The sequence below is a fragment of the Diadema antillarum genome, unplaced genomic scaffold (genome assembly GCF_040938485.1).
Source record: "Diadema antillarum isolate AM-2024a unplaced genomic scaffold, OU_Dant_1.0 seq00000697_RagTag, whole genome shotgun sequence".
Lineage (NCBI taxonomy): Eukaryota > Metazoa > Echinodermata > Echinoidea > Diadematoida > Diadematidae > Diadema > Diadema antillarum.
The window spans coordinates 214,113-232,934 of record NW_027271602.1 but is presented as its reverse complement, the minus strand read 5'-3'; the positions used below and the strand labels follow the sequence as shown (position 1 = coordinate 232,934).

The 18,822-nt window shown below is 38.3% G+C and overlaps 1 protein-coding gene across 1 annotated transcript; it reads right to left on the bottom strand.

Moving 5' to 3' along the window:
- Nucleotides 1-471: 471 nt before the first annotated feature.
- LOC139737655 (betaine--homocysteine S-methyltransferase 1-like) lies at nt 472-18,594 on the bottom strand. The gene is made up of 8 exons (XM_071648331.1): nt 18,423-18,594; nt 15,893-16,017; nt 14,364-14,555; nt 13,394-13,541; nt 11,638-11,826; nt 7,500-7,630; nt 6,124-6,218; nt 472-2,709 (listed from the first exon to the last, which is right to left on the bottom strand). The coding sequence occupies exons 1-8, from the start codon at nt 18,565-18,567 to the stop codon at nt 2,619-2,621; spliced, it is 1,116 nt and encodes a 371-aa protein (XP_071504432.1). The 5' UTR covers nt 18,568-18,594; the 3' UTR covers nt 472-2,618.
- Between the last annotated feature and the right edge of the window lie 228 nt (nt 18,595-18,822).

The following is an 18,822-nucleotide window of genomic DNA, read 5'->3' as shown; positions in this document are numbered from 1 at the left end:
GTCTTAAACATGTTCTTATAATATACGGAATGATCATGTGACACGTACTTTAAGCAGTTTATAATTTTGAAGGATTACACACGAACACACACACACACATACACACACACACATGTATATATATATATATATATATATATATATATATATATATATATATATATATATATATGTCGACTTTCAGTGCCATAATCTTGTATTCTAAGCGAAATGAATACAGAAGATATTCGTAATACAGTCGCAATATGCTAAACAAACCCCGTAATGATATAAACATCATGAAAATGTGGAAGAACAAGATATCGTCCGATTTCAAGTATCATCTTGACGGAGATTACTCTCATGACCTTCCAATTAAACAAGTAGTCACGACTTCAAACAATCACAACCTGCATGAACAGAACTATCAGTAATTCAATGCACAGGTAATTTCACATCGTATTGACAAAGTCCTTCTTTTGTCATGTTTATTATATTCTCGCAAATATCATCGTTTGTTGGGTTTCTTTCAAAACATTTGTAATTGTCTACAAACAATTTGTGCGCAAAAAAAGAGTATGCAAAAAATAAAAAACAAAAGTTTGTATTGAAGACTGTCCCATAATGGAGCTCGCTTGCTCCCTCCTTTTCTCTCCTCGGTTCATAATGTACACGAAAAGTTGCTTCACACTTCAAGTAAAACTTTTGCATATGAATTTACGTAATAATTCGGTTCATATTTGGCATTACTCCATGGAGTCGAGGTAGAAAAGGGGGACTCTACAAGTCAAGAAATATCAAATAACACTACATCAATATTATCCCATACAACTGAGAAGCAATACGCTCGATGCTCACGAGAGAAGAGTGTCACAGATCAGACTGCGTTACATGGCAATTATTTACTCCAGCTTGGAGTTGGGTGTCACAGTATGGGCAAAAATTTGCTAAATTAACGATTAATAAAGCGCTTCTCTTCAGACAGCAAGTAACAGCTCGAACCATATAATGTCCTACACAGTGTTGTGTAGTTCTTGAAAATGTAAAAGGGAGAGATGTTACCAGCTCTCCAATGATGCTATGTTGGATACAGGTTGTTAGCTTACACCTTATGAGCGGACAGAAACTAAATTGACGACTAGTTTCTCAATAACAATTAAAGCCTCTTTTTCATATCGCATAAACGGCTCAATAGAGAATAACATCGCTCATTTCACTGCAATTTTCCGCGAGAGGAAAACTGCTCGATAAATGTACACAAAGAAATATAATATGTCATTCATTGACACAAAGAGGACTGTTGTTGTTTTTTTTTTTACACTATAATATATCAAAACTACATATTTCTATATGAACACAATTTTTGGTAGCTTTCAACTCTTTGAACCTTTCAAATTAAGTCGGTACGGTCGGCTCCATGGAATTTCATTACAGATCTTCATTGACGTTGAAATCTTGTCACCTGCACAGAGTTGCTTCTTTAGATCTTGGTTTAAGTGTCCTGCTTTCAAGACTATATTGCGCAATATATGAAAGCCGTTATCTCCACAAAAGATTCATCCTATGGAAAAGAGACACATTCATGCCAACTTCGACATAGAATATAATATCCAGGACTTTTTTGAGAAGTGGTCATTCTCATTTCATTTGTGTATGTGTGTGTGTGTGTGTGTGTGTGTGTGTTTGTGTGTGTTCATTTCCAGCAAGGTGTTTAATCACATGCAGCTTAAAATTTACATATTCAGAGTTCATATACAAAATCAATGCAGTTCATTTCATGTAATTAAGGAACATCACGAGAGACCCGTATCTTTTTCCCTTTAACGATATGTCATCATGCATAACCAGGGTGGTAACAGCTAACATTCATTCTGAGGAAAGCGGTGTAGTCATTGATGTATTGGAGAAGCACATTGTTCGCTGAATAGATTTCTACATCGTTACTGCCTCATTTCGTCTCCCTGTATTTACAACTGTCTGATGCAATTGAGCCCTCTAATACAAAGCACATGCATGTCCCTTGAAGAAAATTCGTGGTACAGCACATTGTGATGCATGGAACTGTAAACAAAGTGGTATATGACTTTAATGTATTCGCTGAGCATGATTGTGGGCAAAATTACGTTAGTCATCATTGCCGCCTTTTTTGTCATCTTTTATTTAAAACTGTCTGATGCATTTGAGCCCTCTTATCCAAAGCGAATGTCACCTGAAGCAAATTCCTCATATAGCCCACCGAGATGCATGAAACTGTTAACAAAGTGGTGTATCAATATCATGTATTAGCTTAGCATATCGTGGGATAAACCGATTTCGTCAGTTGCCGCCTTTTTTTTTCGTCACCCTTTATTTACCACCAACCGTCTGATGCAACTGAGCTCTCTAATCCAAAGCATGTTTTACTTATTCATCCTGTATGGATGATTTAGTGTCGTCCCTTCTTTCATCCTTTCTGAATTTTATTACAAACAGACATTCAAAACAAAGTTTATACAATCACCATGTTAAGTTGATATCAGTTTCGATGGGTGAACGAGATATAATATACATGTATCGCCTAATTTCATCAGAGCACTCATTATACTGAAATTTTAAGTACCAATGATTAGTGTATCTTGATCTTGCGAAAAATACGCCATCTAACTCGTTTCACTTTCTGCTGGAGCGAGTTTGTGTATTCGTTCACGACCAGCCGCAGGTATGAGGTTGTTCCAATATTCCGCGTTAGCCCTGTGAGATACAAGGGGAAGAAGAGGACAGAAGATAACTCGAGGTGAATTTTTAAAAAGTCACATTAAGAGATTAAAATTATAGAGTTCATATATTGGCGTATTCCTTCATTGTATTTGGAAGGAATTGTGCTCTCTCGCTTTGCTTCTCTTGGTTTGAATAATAATCGTCATGATCAGAACAAATGACGAATTTCATATACTATACTCTTACAAAAAGGGCATATATTATGAGGATATTACGTCAAATTTTGCTCATGATGCAGAGATATATAGCGCACCAACCATTTTGAGATATTCAGTCGTATAAAAACGAGCCATAGGCGAAGACACATCGCCTCAATTCACTTCCAACAATTCTCATTCTGCATGATATATATATATATATACACACATATATAATAATAATACTGATAATAATAATAATAATAATGATAATAATAATAATAATAACAATAATAATAATAATAATTGTCTATGGTGGCCTGAAAACAAAAAGACATGCGTTCAAGCATATAGGATGAGAAGGTATATAGTTATATAATGAGTAAATCAAAAACTTGAACTGAGTATTGGCAGCAATGCATGAATTAATTTTAATATACGCTGAGGATGCGAAATGGGTGATTTGAGATAAGGGCAAGTTTTCAGAGCATGAGGGGCTGAAAGAGAGAGAGACACACAGAGACAAAAAGAGAGAGAGAGAGAGGGTGAGAGAGAGGGTGAGAGAGATAGAGGGAGTGAGGGCGAAAAGGGTAGTGGATACAAGAGAGAATGGGGGGGGGGGGACATAGAAGACAAGAATAATAACGCACTCGACCTTTGCACTCAATCGTCACTCACAATGCAAAATGTCAACATATTGCAGGCACCAGTCAACAATCAATGACAAAATTACGGATGTGGGTTTATTGTAAATAGACAGATTAACAAATAATTTAACTAAATTGGAAATACATTACGACTATGTACCTTGCGAAAACATGACGAAAACTAGAAATGTCGCTATACGGCGACTGGTATGCCTCCGCCATAATGCATGGTTCTCCTAATACAGTGTAGGTCTATAGTACAATGTCTTGACAATGTGTATTGGCAAAATATTGAAATGACAGGTTTGCCACATATGTGCTGAATGTTCACTTTCCGAGAACTAGGTTCAATTGGATGAATGATTAATTCGTCAGAGTGCAGGTATTTGGGGAACTGATGATTTTTTACTTGACTTTTGACCCTTTTATAAGTTTATGCATCGAGTAATTTTCAAGGTATTGAGAAAAAGTATAATTCCAGTATCAAATGGTACAATAGTATTATCTAAACCTGGCCTTTGACCTTTGACCTCACAGTTCCAAAGAGAATCACTGTTAAGTAGAACATGCCTAAATATGTAAGTTTCATGATGATACCTTGAGTTACTTTCGAGATATGGTGGAAAAGTGCAATTTAGCACTTTCACTTGACCTTTGACCTTTTGACCTTTGACCTTTTGGCAAGAAACTTCCCACAGAATATATATTGGGTAATACATGCATACATCAAGTTTAAAAAAATCCATCAGGCATTGCATAAATATAAGGAAAGTAGTGATATATTGAGGAGTTGACCAGTTGACCTTTGACCCCATGACCTTTGACCCATGACCCCCAACTTCCCTAGATAATCACTGCCTGTCGGTACATGCGTATATACTTAAGTTCCATGAAGATACCTTGAACCATTTGCGAGATATGGAGAAAAACATGAAATTTCAACTTTTTTTCACAAAATAACCTGTGCCCTTTGACCTTTGACCCCGTGACCCTAAAATCCAAACAAAGTATTATCCCCCCCCCCCCCCAGGGTATACCCTCATACCAAGTTTGATGTAAAACCACCACACGGTTCTTGAGATATCGACAAAAACAAAACGGGACGGACGTACAGACGTACGGACGGACGGACGGACGGACGGACGGACGGACGGACGGACGGACGGACGGACGACCCGAAAATACAATGCCTCCGGCCGCTTCGTTGGCGGAGGCATAAAAAAAAGACATTCATACGGTATTTGAATAATGCTCCACTGTCTCATGTGAGGAGATAATGCGTGTTATAATGTAACGGTATAAGGTATTTGCTTATAGGAGAAGTGATAAGATGAAAGTAAACAAAGTCAAAAAAATAGAATACTGAAACAGTAAAATGTGTTGATGACTGGAGTGAAATAGAAATTAATGATTGCGACACCTTAAAAACGAAAATAATTTCAAATTGGGTACCGCATCAGGTACGGTACCATTCATCTGCGGGTATTTCAGTCATCAATTTGTCATCTGCAATCACTGTGAATAAAATAAAATTTGGGTAAAAAAAAACTATGCAAAATTAGGCAAACTCGTCGTAGCGGTTCATCACTTGCGCTTCGAAAAATGTAGCACAATAATTATTGCGCTATGATTATGGCCTTTTTATTATAAATCTCTCTGAAAGAGAAGGTATTTTCCTTATGACAACTAACGATTTTCTGTAGTACCTAATTTTGTTTGCCATAGCCCTGCCCTACTGAAATGGTATCACGATAGGAACAGCAATTTGTCAATCATTTCTTCATACAAGTAACGTTTTAATTTGGCGGCGACGTGGAGTAGGATCCCAGATGATTATGCACGACACACTCCGACAGTATATAGTAGGAGTCGGTTGCTGTGTGAACGAGTGTAAATGAGTTAGCCGGTTATCAAGGTCGGCAGAGCTCGGCAGAGCTCGTGAGGGTGGCGTCGGTTCTCGTTACCTGTCATGTTGTGATTTAAAGGTACTCTTCATGAGGCCCTGGTACCCCTCCGATTTGTCTTTCCCTGGGATTTGTCTTCCGCGCTCTTTCTCTAGCTACATTAGACACACACAAACATGTTCACACACACACACACACACACACATACGCACACGCACACACACGTCATCATTGAAATAAAATAACAAAATGCTAGAGCAACGGTAATTAGAAGAAAAAGAAAACGAATGGAAATTGAGAAATAGAGAATACAAAATGGAACAGAGCAATTACATTTTTTTAATGTGTTAGTGCACCTCGAAGTATTATCGACTTGGGGTAGATATTTCAAGTCATTTCATAATGACCTTCTGCATGGCTGAAAACGTTTACTCCAAAGTAATGAGACACGGAGTATTTTTAGAGTCATACTGCCTCGAACCAAATCTGACGGGCAGAATGACTATGTATGTTTCACGAAGATTATTTCGAAGTTCTTGAACAACAAAACCCAGAGTGCAAAGTTTACCGCTGGGTATTGTTCTATATAAATCATTATCAAAAGCCGCTGAAGTGGTGTTTATAGTCTGACAGTCATAAATGGTGCGACCTTGAGATAGCTTCCCCAGACATTATAGCGGAGGCGCGATTTATACTAACCTCTCCCTCTGGCTGTCGAACACGCTTGTTTTAAGCGACTCGTAGCCCATGTGTTTGTCAACACCGGGTGGTCTCTTCTTCCTCTCATTGCTCAACTTGGTGTTCAAATCAAATAAGTACATAATTCCATTGTTAATGTCAGCTGCTTCAAACACACAACCTATTTACATATACTTTTTTTATTCCTCTTTTTCATTTTAGTAGTAGTAGTAGTAGTAATAATAATAATAATAATAATAATAATAATAATAATAATAATAATAATAATAATAATAATAATAATAATAATGATAATAATAATAATGATAATATAATAATAATAATAATAAGATAATCATTATTATTGTTGTGGCGGTCAAAATATATGTTTGAAAAATCATTTGTACACGGGACTAAGGGCATTATTTGAACACACAAATAACCGCTAGAAGAAGGATCAATTTTCAAGCTCATAGATCGGCACAAAGAGAAAGAGAGAGAAAAGATAAAGACTTTTTGACGTAGCAGCACGAACAATCAAGTCCACAAAAAGTAGTGGCCTCTCTTCCTGAGAATGCAGTCCAATGTGACACATTATCACCTCCTTCATTTCACTGCCATTACGCCATTCTATACTTGATTCCTAACCCGCTTGACACTCAACTGAATATCTATATTTTCAAATCAAACAAGACAGGTTTATATTTGTGTCAAGTGATGATAACTGTCTTGCGTTTTTATAGCTTTCAAATTTTGACAGGAAAAAATATCAAAACGTCTCTCTGTCTTTCCACGCACGCCTATACTCGTGGAAATACAGATAAACATGAGTCACCAACAGTAAATGCAAAACAAACACCATAAGTCTTTAAAAAGCTCCGTAATATGAAAAATATGAAACCGAGATTTCATTACTGTTGTTTTTTTCACTTCAGCACGAGCAAAAATCAAGAGTTAAACATAATAATTATGAAGTCTTTATAATATTAAAAAAAATCCTATTGAGTATATGACAAACTGTAATAATTGAGAGTTTTTGTTTTCTTCTTTAATATTTCATGATTATATTCAAATTTGTTTCTAAACGCATTCCAAATGCCATGTCGAATGAAAAGACCGACATATTATGCAATAGCTATTAGTTTCGCCCAAATTGGCAATGACAGTAAGCACTTTCTAAATTTTAGTGATTTCTTGTTGTTTTGAATCTTGGGAAGTGTTATTTTTCATTAATCATGTTTGTTTGTTCGTTGGTTTGATTGTGTGTTTGTTTGTCTGATATTATTCTGTTCGAACCTACGAAGCCTTCGCCAAACTCAACTTCGGAAAATTCATGGATTACCGTTACCAAGTTAAAACATAATACAAACAACCACCGATAATAATTAAAAACCCACCTCTTCAGCGACGGCTCGGATATGGTAGGGTTCAAAGCCGCAGCAGCCCCCAATGTAGCGTACCCCTAAGTCGTAGGCCCGACGGGTGAACTGGTGAACGTCCACTCTTGTTAGGAGTCGTGGCTCCATGGCTGGTAGAGGGAGGTTATGAGAAATTCATGTACAGTACTGTATCACAAATAATAATAATATCTTACCCATTAGAGGCATGACAATGAACCGTGTTGACAGAAGCACAATGAGGGACAAAGCCGAAACGAAGCGATGCATTTATAGGACGTGACGTATAGGACTTCTGTCTACAGTGGCATATCCAGACAGATGGGGGGGGGGGGGGCGCACCGGGCGTGCCCCCCCCCCCCCTTTATTTCTTGTTAAAACAAAAGAAATAGAAAGAAAAATTTTGTATAGGCGCCCCCCTTTACGGAATTCCTTGATCCGCCCCTGTATCTATATAGGCACAAAGTAAGATGACGACTGGTATTCACACCGTTGTTAATAATCGTCACACGGTTGTCCTGAAAATATTGTTGACCTGTTGTAAATTGAATTACAAGGCAGCATAATCAATTATAATTTGTCACGTCTAATAATCATGAGTGAAAACAAGACCACACGACACAGTTTTGAAGCTGTAACAAGAACACCGAAAAAAAAAAAAGTTAACGTTACGCCACAGTATGTCACCAGCACTGTATAGATGTGGCAGGATTTGTGAATATAGGTAGAACAGACAGGCAGTGTCCATTGTAAGTACATAAGAAATGTGTGAGATTGTGAGCTGTCCACATTGTACTTACCAGGGGCCACGGAACCGGGGGGGGGGGGGGGGGGCTGGGGGGCTGCAGCCCCCCCCCCCCCCCCCCACACACACTTTTGGATCGTGAAAAAAAGAAAAAAAGAAAGGGGAAAATCGGGGAAAAAACCCACCACCCGAATTTCTCACAAAAAATGTGCTTCAGATCGCTCTATCTTGATTTTAAAAACGCAAAAACTCCGTCGAGTGGGATGGGTATCCCCCTCCCACACCCTCCCATTCTACCTAATTAGACTTTGTACATACACACAGATGATGCACACACGGAATAAGAGCTAAATGCCGTGATTTTGCTATTAATACTTTCCTGAAAAAAAGTCCAAATTATTTCCATTATTAATTTTTTTTTTTTTTTTTTTGGGGGGGGGGGGGGAAAGAGCTAGAAAAGATTCCAAGTATTGCACCAAAAGTTTGCACCAGATCGCTGAATTTCAGGTCTGAAAATGTAAAATCACCTTCGTTTGGGAGGAGAAATATCCCTTTTGTACACCCTCGTGTGCATGCCTTTTCTGTTTGATTGCTTAACAGACAACGTTCATGAAATTGATTGTAACAGTAAATTAATACAAGAAGTTTATTTAAATGCTACCACTTTACAGGCAAATTGCTCAATAATAATCCACATCAAAATATCCTCCTACTTTAAACAAGTGGGGCCGTTTCAAGTCGATAAAAGACGCAAAAACATGCATCAAATTGCACCATTTACAACATCAAAATACAAGAAGTTCTCACCGTGGAAGGGGGAACACCCCCTCCCACACCCTCCCCCCCCCCCCCCCCCTTCCCTCCGCTCGCTCGGGTTTGGTCGCTTCGCTCCCTCGCATAGTAACCGCCGCCCTCCCAATATCACAAGATCCATTATCCAGGCTACGACGGTGCGTCTTAGTGGGGGGGGGGGGGGGGGGGGGTGGTTTCAAGTCGATAAAAGACGGAAAAAGATGCATCAAATTGCACCATTTACAACATCAAAATGCAAAAAGTTATCCCCGTGGGAGGGGGGAACATCCCCCCCCCCCCCCCCCTTCCCTCCGCTCGCTCGGGCTCGGTCGCTTGGCTCCCTTGCATAGTAACCACCGCCCTCGCAAGATGACAAGATCATTATCCAGGTGAGTTGACCTTGATACACCCCCCCCCCCCCCCCCCCCCTTCGGAGGAAAAGTATATAACGAATGGCCACTGCAAGAGAAAATCGTTTCTTATCCAAAGTCAATGGAAGTTTGTTTGTTTGTTTGTTTGTTTTTTATTTCAATATGGTTTTAAAAAGACCTATATAAGCCTCAGGGCTGTTTTTCAGTGAGTCCGTATATATCAATAAACATGGTATAAAACAACAAAATATGATACAGAACAAAAGATATAATTCACAAACACGACAAGAAGCATATTCACAAAACAAAAATACAATAACAAAGCCTGATTAGGGTAAAAAAAAAATCATATAGATACACAAAAAGAAAACGAAAAACAAAACAAGCACGATATCATACAAATCATTGGGGTGGGCATGCAGATCCGAGGAAAGAAAACAAGAAGTAATCTAGACAAAATGACAAAAATGAATTTTACAAATCTGAAAATTACCTTATTAAAACGGAGTTTGGAAAATAATACAATCAATGTTTGACACAAATCTATTTAACTGGGTTTCACATCTGAGATTGATGGTAAGGAGGCTGTTATATACACTTTTGACGCTACATACAATGCGCTGTTTCTCTTGAAATTTGTGTTTGGCTTTGGGAGGGAAACTTTGGATTCGTTATTTCTCAGTTGGTAATGTGACAATTTTGTTGGAATTATGGAATTCTGTTGAGAATTCCATAATGTTGAAATCTCATGACCATGCGAGAATAAAACGTTGCCTATACACAAAACTAACCAGAACTAATTGACGTATACAGCCTAGGAATGTACTGTCAGTACGCATAACTTATCAATTCATTCAAGCGTACGGCATTATGTGCCTGGTTGATACCGTTTGCTGACTATTGCTATTGCTTGTGATAGTCCCCTGAGACGAATCACGCCTGTTTTCTTGTGTGGGTTAGTAGGGGGACCACTTCCGAATAACCGGGTCAGCACCCTGCTCTTTGCGATACAATGAATGAAGTGGTGGGATCTTTTACGTGCGTGAGTCATGGCTAACTCACACACGGGAGTATACGCATAAAAATTATAAAGTATATATGAGAACATAATTTTGCTTATAACAAATGTCTCATTTCAACAACTGCAATCAGTTTATGTATGAACAGTTCGACCTTGGAATCCACATACAAGAAAATGCACATTTTGATAGGCCTACGGTAAAGTTGTTTATCTGAAGATGATTATACAGTGTTTGCGTTCTGGACAGCTAAGTAAGCTGGTAAATACCGTCATCCTCTCTGTGTTATTCCCTATCTAGCGATCAAGCACCGATTGTGATTCTTGCATTTAAGTACCAGGGCAGCAGTTATGTAACCAGTTGACTCTGTCTCATCGTACAAATACTGGATATGAACAAAAAGATTAAGCACAATAGCTTTTCTTTGGTATATCATCCGTTTCTTTTCGCCATCAAGACTACTGTACTCTATACTCTGACTATACCCGTTTCGCTGAATTATCTATGGAGGGTACGTGTGGTACTTCTTCTCCAGTAAGACGCCATTTAGTTTGTACTGGTGAAGAAATTATTTTCTGGTGTGTGTTATGCGCATGACATTTTTTTTTTCGCATTCAACCCAGCTGCCCTTTCTCTTAACATGCTAACAATTTTAATCTAGAGAGAGTTTTGTAGTGTGTACAGTATCCACAAGACCGGATACTCCGGAGTATGACTTGTAATGATGCACTCGTTTGCAAATATGGCATGTTGATTTCACACCCTGACGTAGCCCATAATACGAATAGCAAAAAAAGCTAAAGCTTTCGCATCCTATATTTAGATTCATGCATCATATACCTTTCAAACAATAGATCAGAAAGCTTCACCGATGTTTCTAGACGTAGCAACCACGACTACACGCAAATCTGATGCCAATATTGATATGCATCGAGTACGTATCATGGATGATTGGAATAGTTTCGAAGTTCGGGTTGAAACAGGGCTGTCCCAATACACACTTTTTGCTTCGATTTTCATCGACAGTGATTCCGTTCATACATCAAAAAGGTATACCATTTGGCAATGATGATGTCTCTATATACACACGTTTTCCTTGAGGAAATTAAATTAGTGGATGGAGTACGGCATGCTGCATGATATACGAAAGTGAAAAAGGGGGATGTAAGATAAGTAGAATGAATAGGTACGATGAAGGGACTTAAACTCACCGAAGGGAAATTCAGGCAGGTCAAAGTAACCCTTGGGATTGTTAATGATTTCCTGTGTGTGGTAGCACACTGGCTGCATCATGAGGTACCTCTTCAGTCCCGCCTTTTCTAGTCCAGTCTTCATCATCTCTATCGTTGTCAGAGCGGTGTCGGGGTCATAGCAGCAGTTGGTCCCGATTACGTCAGCACCTGAGTAGATGCATTGTCGTTGCGTGAGATTGATAACATCATAACTATAGTCATCATCATTGCTATAAATCTCATATCCATCAACATCATTATCGCAAGGCTAAAAATGATAATTACCAAAATCAGGTACAAAGTAAATCGAACTATTTCCTCTAAATCATTCCCCTCACTGCCAGTTAATTGTTCGTGAGTTAAAGCGAGTATTTGCATTTTTTTAATGAAAAAAAAAAGAAGAAGAATGGAATGGAATTAAGTTATCCAAGCCAAAAATTGTGAAGAGAATGGGGGAAAATGTCTTCTTATCGTCGACATACGCAGTGAGTATACATTCTCATGGCTGATAATGAAGTCAATTTCCTTAACCCTAAAAAGACTGGGCTATTTTGGTAGTTCGAGAGACGGGGGGGGGGGGGGGGTGCGATGTAATCTACAAGATCGTATATTTAAATTTTCCGAAATAGTCTTCTTTTATTTTATTTTGATTAATTATGCTAATATATGCAAGAAATCAGACTCTTTGATCTAAATCAGTAAATAAAGCTCCAGAAGTGCTCATTTTTGGTCTAATTATTCTTTGTGGCATTCTTAGCAAATTTACGTGAAAAAAATTTGGTATCAAAATTAATTTCTTATTTATTTTATTGTTTCATGAATTTCTTATGTATTTCTTTGGTTTTTTTGACCTTTTGTTTTTGTTGTTTTTTTTAACGAAATTTGTGGCAGACACTTTTTGAAGCATAATACTCCTAAAGCAAATTAATTTTAGCCATTGAGAGTAAAAATAAGCATATTTATATGAACCATGTGAAAAAACTCAGTTTGCATTGACTTTGTACACAAAATCACATTTTTGAGCCATTTTCGGCCTCACGTGCATGTACAAAAAGTTATGTAACTTCAGAACCGTACCCCCGGGCGTCACAAGTTTGGTGTCAAAATGTGCGGAAAACTCGAAAGAAAAAGGTCATAGAGCATCGCGGCCAGAGCATTGCGTGTTGCAGAGTAATCGCGCGAAATGTCGAGGGGGGGGGGGCCTTTTAGCCCCCCCCCCCCCAGTCTTTTTAGGGTTAAAATGGCTATCATGCTATAAAAAGGATACAAGTTTATGTGTTTGTATTATTGTTTTTTCACACAAAAAAATATTCATATAAACATTCAGGTACAAAATAAATGTTACGTAGTGTGTTTGTATCATAGTATGTGGTTAAGATTTGAGTGCACGTCAGAAATCTGGAAACTAAAATGCTATGACATTATCACCATACACTCCTCATCCAATTTCTATAGTTTTCTATAGTGTGTTTCACTGATTACAGAGAGAGCGCGGAACTCCTTAGCTTTAAATCCGATTCTGCTGATTACATCTCAACCATTATGTTTACTTGGATTATACTCCAAATGAAGACCAGTTCGACACTCGTGTGGAATTGAATTTTAATAAAATTATGTCAGTTAATGTTATTTGCTATTCTCCAAAAAGACCTGTTTGCATGCGATGTCAACGGCATGCTGAAAATCAAATGTTGGTCCTGATACAGGGTATGTATAAACCCTGCATGCCACCCACCTGCTCTGGCCATTCGAACAGCCACGTCGGCCGGTTTCACACCGGATTCGTCTCCCCCAACGCCCATCCTCGTCGTGCATGCAACAGGTAGACCCGTGCTCGCCATTATCTCGATCGCCCATTCAGCTTCCTCAACGTGCCCGAAAAACTGTCAATGTCCATTGCGAAGGATGAAACCATATCAACACGGTATAAAATACATCCATTCAACTAATATAAACTATCGTTACACTATAAATAGAGATATCAGATGATGACAGAGAGGAAAAAAAGAGGCAGGATGGAGGGGAAGAAGAAAGGAGGGAAGAAAATGATAAAGAAAATAATAAAGAAAATAATAAAGAAAATAATAAAGAATATGAAAACAAAGTGATACAGCAGAAGACGAACGGGGAAAGGAAAGCAAAGGATATACAAAATGACATGAAATAAAAAGCTCATGAAGAAAACACAACGTAGAAAAAAAAATAGAGAAAGATAAAACATTAACAATGATAATCAAGCATGTAATAATAATAATATTAATAATAATAATAATAATAATAATAATAACAATAATAATAATAATAATAATAATGATAACAATATTATTAATAATAATAATGAAGAGATGAAGAAGATTAGGCTTACGACGTGCGAAGGACGTGTCTTCTCTGCACAATATCTGTCTACGTTTATCCACAACCTTCTTAACTTACTTCCAATTCAAACAGTTAGTTTCCACTATCCAACTTCTCACAGAGATACATGTAGATGTATCAACATTACGTTAATAAAAATAACTTCCTGAAGTATTTCAAAAGAGAGACTGAAAAACACTGGAATCTGCAATTTTGTGACTTTTACATTCTTTTTTTTTTTGGCTATGATACACGGAAGATCAAGAGGACGACAAGGATCTTCCACTAAAAATCATGAAATGCTTTAGATGGAAAGATTGGGCATATAGAGGTCAGAGGAGTGTGCTCACCTCTCCCATCAAAAAGTCCACTTTCTTGTTGACGAAGATGTCACACTGTTTCCTGAACTCGCTCTGCACGAATTCTTTCCCCTTGCCGTGCATGTACCCGGGAATAGGTGAGAGACTCCCTGCTACAAGAGCGTCCCCTTCTTCGGCAACCTCTCGTGCCAGATCGCAAGCGGCATTGTTCAGCTCTTCCCACTGCGGATAAGGGGGAAACATGAAAGGAGAACAAAGACACGATGACACAATATTATTAACACATGATCACCTTTCACGTTTGACAATGGACACCTTTAAGAAAGTTTACTTAGACACTTGCATTCTAATTCTGCAATTCAATAATGCGACTCATGCTCAGTGCTCGTCATGGCAAGTGCACTGACCTTTTGACCTTTGACATTGTCGAATCTGACCCATATCTCAACCAGAGCAGCATCTTTATGTGATGTACCTACGGTGTCAAATATTTACGGTCACAGCTCAAAGCTGTGACAAATTTTTGAGAGCAAACCACAATATTTCGAGTTCAGTGCTTATTACGGAGATTTCATTAGCCGTTTCGTTTGAACTTTGCCATTAGTGGACTGCACCAATAATAGAAAGTGACCGAGATCTTTAAGTAACTACTAAAGTGCTATGGAGTTCTGTGCTCATAGTGCAATGCTATGGAAAGTTGAAAGCACCCCACAATCCTGTGAGTGTGGTGTTTATTAGGGAAAGTTAATTGACCTTTCGACCTTTAACCTTGTCGGACTTCATCAATATTCCAAGTTATCCTGCATTTTATCATATGTACCTGTGGATTGAGTTTGTTGGTCATAGCTCAAAGCTGCGGAAAGTTCACTTAGTTGACGCAGGCGCCGCCGCCGCCGACGGAATAATGACGTCTATGTCTCGCTTCCGCTGCGCAGGTGAGACAAAAAAATGATAAAAAACAAACAAACAACAACAAGACAGGAGGCTTGCGCTCCATGAGCTAAGTAATATTAGTTACCCCCTGCTTGTTCAGGAAATACGGGTAATATCTACGGTCTGCTACCATGTTCCATGGGGCCGGAGGTCGAATGGAATATGACACTAGACCGTAGATATTTCCCGTATTTCGTAAGAACAAGCAGGGGGTAACGATTCTATATTTTTAACTGTAGATCTACATGAATTCTGTAGTGTAATCTCATTAGTAAAGTTAAACAGGCAATCCGGGATTTCATTAACCTTCTTCTCGCTGATTTCCTCTCGTGAATGACGTTGAAATCGCCGGCTGTCAGCCATGTTTATTTAAGTCTCGCGAGCTGTTTATGCGCGCATACGTACACGCGCAGCTAGCTGTGTAATATCATGACGTCATATCACGGAATACGGAAATTATTCACTGGCGGATTTAGCGCATGCGCACAATATGACCTTATTCACGGAATACGGGAAATATTCAGTGGTTGGTCTGAGGTAACACATGTAATAAGGGATCTTATCAATTACGTGATTGACCAATGAGATTACAGAATTCACGATCACTAAAAAATAGAGGGCCTTACCCCAATGGAGATTTCCTTATTCCCTGATGCTGATTTGAATTTAAGACTATCGTCCGATGCGTAGAACGTAAACGTTTGCATGACGTCAGATCCGGCACGCAGAAATTCCCGATGCAGCTGTTTGACTGCAACCAAGTCAAGACAAATTTGTACACATTGATAAATAAGCGAATAGATAAATACATTGACAGAAGGTATTATTATTATTATTATTATTATTATTATTATTATAGATATATATGTATATATATATATATATATATATACACACACACATTGTAGTTGTTCCGCGTATTGGCAGTACTAGAAATAGCAATAATAAAGTCACAACAGAGGAATGCAGGGAATGCATTAATAGCCAATCTTGATTTAATGAATAATCCGAATTAGTTTCGAGGAACCTTCCTCTTCTTCAGGGATGACAGTGCGAAGGAAACTCACTCCATCGCACTGTCATCCCTGAAGAAGAGGAAGGTTCCTCGAAAATTTGGATTATTCATTAAATCAAGATTGGCTATTAATGCATTTCCTGCATTCCTCTGTTGTGACTTTATTATTGCTATATATATACACACATATAGATGGATATAGATAGATAAATATATAGGTACATACACACATAGATATTATAGATAGACTGATGGATGGATGGATGGATGGACAGAGAGGGATATGGAGAAAAGAGCTTATTCTCATTGCGTGACTCTGAGCTGTCTTATCTAAAATTGAGTCCCCTTCACGGCAGCTGGTATTCTCATGGGCGGACATCCGGGTATTTATGAGACATGGGTCACGAAAAGTGGCATCTAGAGTGAAAACAAACCCATGAGTATAGTCTTGGGGTCAATATGAGACAGTATTCTCCACTTTTCTGACTTTGAAACGCCATGATATCGTCAGATATGGTCCATCTTAACATTCATGACAGCCATAACACATTTTATTGACAAATTGAGGAAAGGGAATTGTTGATCGAGGGTTTTGAATGTCGACAGTCCAAGTTCGTGAGTGCTGTACTGTGTCGTCTGCATAACAACGGAGATTGGGTCACTGCTGGAAAGCGCTGCATTCACGCGAAAACTCCGCATGGTCACAGGTCATGAACTGTACATAGGCAAGCTGTTTGTTTTTACTCCAGCTACCGGAAGTGATCTATACCCGACACGCAAGAATACATCTGGTCAACTTCCCGTGAATTATTTGGACAAGATGCAATTTCAGGTGCACTTTATTGTCACCAGATATTACAGTGTAAGACCAGGATCTACCACGCTAAACAGACATGAACTTTGAACCATGAGTATTGTAGCTTCAATAGAAGACGTTGTATCTTTACTCTCTAAAAAAAAAAAATCGAGTGAAAATTTTCACTCTAAAAAGAGTGAATACAGGAAAGAGTGAATTTCGAGTGAAATTGGAGTGAATTTTGAGTGAAAATGCTCATTTTTACTCATTTTGGAGTGACGTCAGGGATCACTCGAAGATTTTGGAGTGATCCCTGACGTCACTCCAAAATGAGTGAAAATGAGCATTTTCACTCAAAATTCACTCCAATTTCACTCGAAATTCACTCTTTTTTGTATTCACTCTTATTAGAGTGAAAATTTTCACTCGATTTTTTTTTAGAGAGTATACTTCCAATTTGAAAGTTGAAATAATTACACTCAAATCTGTTCGCATAGTGACTATTGGTAAATATAAGACCGGGTAGATTTATGACAAGCTGCTGCCTTGCCCCAAACGACAATGGACCAGCTTATTCACACTAAGAAGTATGCACTCGTTTACAATAAAGCCAGTCAAAGGCTCTCTCACCAACAAGAAAGTATACCCGAGGCATGCTTGAGACTATAGCTAAAAAATTAATGTCTGCAATGTGCATTGATTTCCATGCATTGAAGAGAATTAAATCTGTATAGTGTACAGTATGAGTAGAATTTTAATACGCTTTAAACTGGTCTATATCGTACGCTGCAACTGACACGTATTATGCATGAGACTCAGAGACAGCACAAAAAAAGCAAACGTCAAGTTTCCATCGCCGTTTTCAAGCATCCGGGTCACTAGTGAGCGTACGCATATACGAGCAAAACATTGTGAGTCAGTGACGTCTGAGCTCCCGCTCATTACTATATCCACCACTGCTTATTCACACTTTTTCAATCAAAATAATATACGCCCTTGTTTGGTGATGTGAAAGTTTGTTTTTGGTGGAAGTAGTTCATTTGGTAAAAGTAGTTCATTAGACATAGGGATATCAACAACATTTTTTTTTTCAAATTCGTAAGGACTGCCGAACATACTCCCTTTACTTAAAATATGAAACTATTAATACAGCTATAACTATCGAAATAATACGCCATGGTCTGCTGATGTGAAAGTTTGTTTTTGTGAAAGTAGTTCTTTTGGTTAAAGTAGTTCATTAGCCATAGGGATATCACTAACAATTTTGTTTTCTCAAATTCGTGAGGACTGCCGAACATAGTACTTTAAATATGGAACTACTATAGCTCCATTAAAAAAAAAATACCTGCATCGGGATATTGCACCACGGACTCTGGAGTCCAGCTACCCGCCAAAACGTAACCACGTTTCTCCAACGTCACCACAAAACTGCCATCACCGACCACAGGACCCCTGGCTAGGCGATCCAATAACCCATTCGACGTCGACATGACTTCGCTCTGAAACTAACAAGGCAAATAGATAAATGAGTAAGTTAATATTGATGTCAGACGGGCTACTATATATACACACTTAAATGGAAAGCGTTACTTTATAAAACGAATGCAATAGATGAATAAAGAGATAAAAATGAGATATGAAAACAGCACGTAATAATGAAGGAATGAGTTCATAAGAATGAACAGATAAAAATAGCAGGATAAATAGATTATAGGTAAATAAAAGAATAGATTGCGACAGATAGA